At 32.7% G+C, this 5,157-nt stretch overlaps 1 protein-coding gene across 1 annotated transcript; it reads left to right on the forward strand.

Annotated features, from left to right (window-relative positions):
- Positions 1–210: 210 nt before the first annotated feature.
- Positions 211–3,918, forward strand: LOC131652270 (mitochondrial outer membrane protein porin 2-like). Its single transcript, XM_058922083.1, has 6 exons — positions 211–401; positions 518–585; positions 2,685–2,795; positions 2,878–2,964; positions 3,050–3,258; positions 3,356–3,918. Exons 1-6 carry the CDS (start codon positions 353–355, stop codon positions 3,660–3,662), a joined length of 831 nt encoding a protein of 276 aa, XP_058778066.1. The 5' UTR covers positions 211–352; the 3' UTR covers positions 3,663–3,918.
- Positions 3,919–5,157: the final 1,239 nt, after the last annotated feature.

Genomic DNA, 5,157 nt, shown 5'->3' on the forward strand with positions numbered 1-5,157 from the left:
AAATGCAATCAGCATTCAATCACGTTGTAGAGAATCACGACCATGGCATTAAACAGCGAAGAGTAAACGCTGGAATGCGGCCCCACACATCATATTCTTAAACAATCAACGGCTCAAAACGTCCAGATCACCACTTTCACATGATTTGGACCCAACTGCTTCTAACCACCCACATTCCAATCGGAAAAACACTACCCCTACATTTCATCCTCTTTTTTTAACATTTAAAATATAAATTGTGAAAAAAATAAAATTCCCCATTTCCTCGCCACACCCTCTTTCGTGAAGCACAGTTCATCACGATCTCTATCTTTCTCTCTCTAACACAAATTCTCTCTCTCTAGAATCGACGATGGGAAAGGGACCGGGTCTCTACTCCGATATCGGAAAGTTAGCCAAAGGTGAAACTATTCTTCTTCGCTCTAATTCTCACAATCTCTGTTATTGATTCGATAACTCTTGTGAAACCTGAAATCAGAATTTGACTCTGATAATTTTGATTTGTTTTTGCTCATAGATCTTTTGACAAAGGACTACAACTCCGATCAGAAACTCACCGTTAAATCTTACAGCACCACCGGAGTGGTAAGCTATTTGAATTTCACATGTTACTTGCATTATTAGATGTTAGGTTACTGAATTTCTAGCTGAGATCTAGCTTGATCCTAAACGTAGCGGTTTGTTGATTTGCATTGCGAGTTTGATCATAATCTGTTCCTGTTCCTCAAGAGCATCGTTAATAATTGCTTCTATTTTATGTTATGTGTTTTTGGCTTATATATAAGAATTAATAGCTGCCTCTTTTATTTATTTGTTTCTGAAAAAAATGTTGAATCATCGAGTTTACCTCCGAGAAATATTTGAATATTTCATGTGCGTTGTATTGTATGGTTTGTTCCACTTTTGGAGGAAGTATGAGAATTGATTTTGAGATGTTTGTATATTTTCAAGTAGAATTGATTTAAACTTGAAGTTAGAATTTGTTGCTTTTGATTTTTAATGATGATACTTGGCCTTGAATTTATTTTTCAATTCATGTTCAAATATAAATTTTTTTACCTTCAACTATTTTTTAGTTGGAATTTATTCATTCAAAATCTATGTGTCACCTCATAACCCTACATATTACGTTACGTGGTCACCACGTTATGCTGCTCCACTTTGTGGAGACAAATTTATATTGGCAAAAAATGAAATGAAATAATATAGGATATTGGATGTGTCATCACAAATCACTAACTCTGCTCCAAATACAATGCTTCTGTATAAACTTGTTTTGTGCTGTTCTATTTTAGTGGCTTTTTACTAGTCATAAGAGTGGAGCATGTGGTTTTCAAAACATGTTGGACATGTGAGTCCCTACAAACCATCAATTATCCTAGTTGTTGTATTGAAAACAGTCTTTATTATAACATGATTGTTTTAGACAAAATGACTATCACTTGGATGGGAATTGGGTTGAGGAGTAGTACTCTGAACAGTATTTGTGGAGGCAAAAATAAACTGAATGGTTAAGGCCAACTGAATTGATGTAGACTTGGACAGAGGGATTTTTATAGTTTGATGTAATAATGCTACATCCAAAAAAAAATAGTATTAGGCGGAACTACCCTTGGACGGTGTTGGGAATCAGAAATAGAAGAAACGGATAGACTATAGAAACTAGTTTTAAAAGGGGGAATTCCTGACAAGTCATTGCTGATGAAAGTTATCATGCAAGTTGTGCTGTTTTCATGCCTGAAATATTTGGGTTTTGAATTTTGATATATACTATTTAAGTTCATAAATCATTTTTAAAACTTGACATAGTAACAAACTTTCTTAGTAGTGTAGCCGGTATTGGAAACTATCTAACTAGTTGTGCGGCTTTACCAATTAATTATCTGGTATTTGAAATACCGATTCATTGAATAAGAAAAATCACCAAAGAAAGGCCAAATATAGACCGGTGGTTGAGAGAAATTGTTTGATTGTTGAAATTTCGTTTGTAAGCATCTAAATAATCAAAAGAACATAATTGAGACTGAGAAAATGCAAAATTGATCCCCGTGATAAGGTGAGGTGAGAAATGCGTAGAGGACAGGGCATAGATTCAATACTCTATTAACTAATAATACTAATGCAAGGCTGTGATTAATTGATTTCTCCAATAAGAAGTTTATGTTGAATTTATAAATATTGGAAGCCTTTTGAATGGGCAACTCTGTATGGTTCAATCACAAAATGATTAGTGTTGCTGTTATACATTTTCATAGTTCCTTTTTGAATTTCTCCTTAGATAATGTATACTGCATGTTTATTACCTAAAAAAAATGGAGATAATTGATACATGTTGATAAATTAAGGCTTTTTCAGCGTGGTTGTTCTGAAGGCAATTGATGTTAAAGGTGATGTTTTACATCTAAGTCCCAGCTGTTTACAGTTTTATTATTAGGGGGTGGTTATCTATTAACAGTATTATTTTTTCTGATTTCCTCCAAGCTGTCTGTGTCTTGAAATTATATGCTCTTTTAAAATTATTGTCTGGTTGCTGTATTTTTTTGGTTATCATGGCTTTTGTAATACTAAGCATGCACAACGGTGCTGATGGTCACTTATGATCATTTGCTTGGACCAAAGCATGTCTAACATTCACTTCAATAATGGCTTTTTCCTTCTTTTTTTTTTTTTTTTTTCCCTTTCAGGCCTTCACTTCAACTGCTCTGAAGAAAGGAGGACTCTCAACTGGAGATGTGGCAGCACTGTACAAGTATAAGAACACCCTTATTGATGTCAAACTGGACACAGCATCAACTGTGGGTTACTTTGTCTTTTTAGATTACAATGATGTTATACACTCTTTAAGTAAATCCTCTTATTTGGTTCTATCTTTTCCAGATCAACACGACCCTCACATTCACCGACCTTTTTCCATCCACGAAGACTAAAGCTTCATTTAAGTTTCCTGATTACAATTCTGGCAAGGTACATAATTATGCCTCGACTTTATGATAAACGACTGGACTGATCTACACTGTTTCTGAAAAATTGTCTGATTTGTCTTGGACAGTTGGAGATTCAATACTTCCATGACCATGCTACCATAACCTCAGTCGCTACACTCAAGCAATCCCCTATCTTTGATGTTTCTGCCACTTTCGGTACCCCAACCGCCGCATTTGGTGCTGAGGCAGGCTATGATACTAAATCTGGTCATTTTACTAAATACAACACTGGGATTAGTTTCACGAAAGCCGATTCATCTGCAGCAGTAATCATGTAAGATTTTGTTTTACTCAGATTTATGTTACAAATCTCTTGCACTATTAGCTCATACGAACGTCAAATTGAAATTGAACATGTTATTTTGTATCAGTGGCGACAAGGGTGACAGCATTAAAGTATCGTACGTCCACCATTTAGACCAATTCAAGAAGAGTGCAGCTGTTGTGGATATTACAAGAAAGTTCTCAGCAAATCAGAATACTATTACGGTTGGCGGGTCTTTTGCTATTGACCCTCTTACACAGGCCAAAGTAAGGTTCAACAATTATGGAAAACTTGGGGGCCTGCTACAGCACGAGATTTTCCCCAAGTCAGTACTGACTATTTCTGGTGAGGTTGATACCAAGGCCCTGGATAAAAATCCCAAGTTTGGTTTGGCCATTGATCTCAAACCTTGAAGTTTTCCCTTATTTTTGAAACGTGTGATTGAAATCAAAACTCTATTCAATATTTTTTTGGTGGCTCTTGAAGGGAGGGCAGAATAATAAGTTCCACAGATGAGCGTTTCTAGGTTCTTTCTAAACGGATGAATCATCTCAATAACTTGAATCCACGTATTGCTTCTGTTTCCCATTTTTTCTTAAATTTTCTACGTACACTGTAGTAGACATTCTGATATATGGAAGTCTTGTTCTCTTGGAGGATTCTTATCAACTATGCTTTGCTCAAAGTTCTATTTTCCATATTTTCTGTCACATGCTTTTTTACACACATTGGATAGTTTATGTACATGTCTGAATTTTCAATTTTTAGTATTAGATACTTAGAGATGGTTAAATGTAATTGAGTTTCTATAAAATTAAGGTTCTTTCAAGTTTAGCGAATAAATATAGTCCATTTTCAGTCCATACTATATAAACATTAGAGACTAAAAATCACTCTTTTTTATGAAATGATGGGCTAACTAAAAGCATCTATTTTAATGAAAAGGTGAGGACTAGTAAAATTCAGAGACTAAAATCAAAATTAATATTTTATACTGGTTAAAGACGTATTATCTTTTAAAAAGTGTTAAATTTCATTGTACTGCAACCTTAATTGATGGGTATCTAAAAACTTCCATCCAACCCATTTTCCGAGTATTTTATCCTGTCTCTGTAATTTTATCATCTATCATCTTTTATTAGCTCAAATAAAGAATTTTATTCCTTCTTGAAAAGAATTTTATTCCTTATTGAAAAGTTGACTTAATTAGTAATACTTGAATCGCTCATATATCAATATAACTTATTTTATTTCTCTGTTAATTTTTTCTTATATTTCTTGAGTTTCATGAGTTTTTTTATTTAATAATTATATACAAGTACTTCATTAGACATCTGTTATTATTTATTAATTAGTTTCTCATTGTATATAATATTATTCGTTTGATTAAATCTCTTCAATATTCCTCTAATTTTCTCTTTTCCCTTCATATTTATATTTTTAGTTAAATCTATTTTTTTTTTGTATTTTTTAAAATAAAGTTGAATCTATTAAAATACTTTTTTTTTTTTTGTAATTTCCATCTTCTTCAATAATATCTAAGTGTTTTATATTTATTATTATTTTTCATTACATTAAATATATTTTAATTTGGACATCAAAGGCATTATAACACCTAATAAATGGTAAGTAAATAAAATAGTTATATATGGTTATGATTTCTCCTAAGTCGGATTTTTTAACTTTAAATGAAATAATTAACCGACATTTGGGATGTATTTCAATGATTCTTAAATAAGTGGAAATATAATTTTATTGTTAGTAGTTGTGATCCAAGAAAACAAAGAATAAAATACAAAAAGTGTTAAGCTAAACAGGAATGTTATGGACACTCTTTTAAACACTTACTTTTTTAGCGAAATTTCTTAAATGTCCCTTAAAATCGGAAGTATATTTTCGGTACGCACC

The sequence above is a fragment of the Vicia villosa genome, linkage group LG2 (genome assembly GCF_029867415.1).
Source record: "Vicia villosa cultivar HV-30 ecotype Madison, WI linkage group LG2, Vvil1.0, whole genome shotgun sequence".
NCBI classification, from domain to species: Eukaryota; Viridiplantae; Streptophyta; class Magnoliopsida; order Fabales; family Fabaceae; genus Vicia; species Vicia villosa.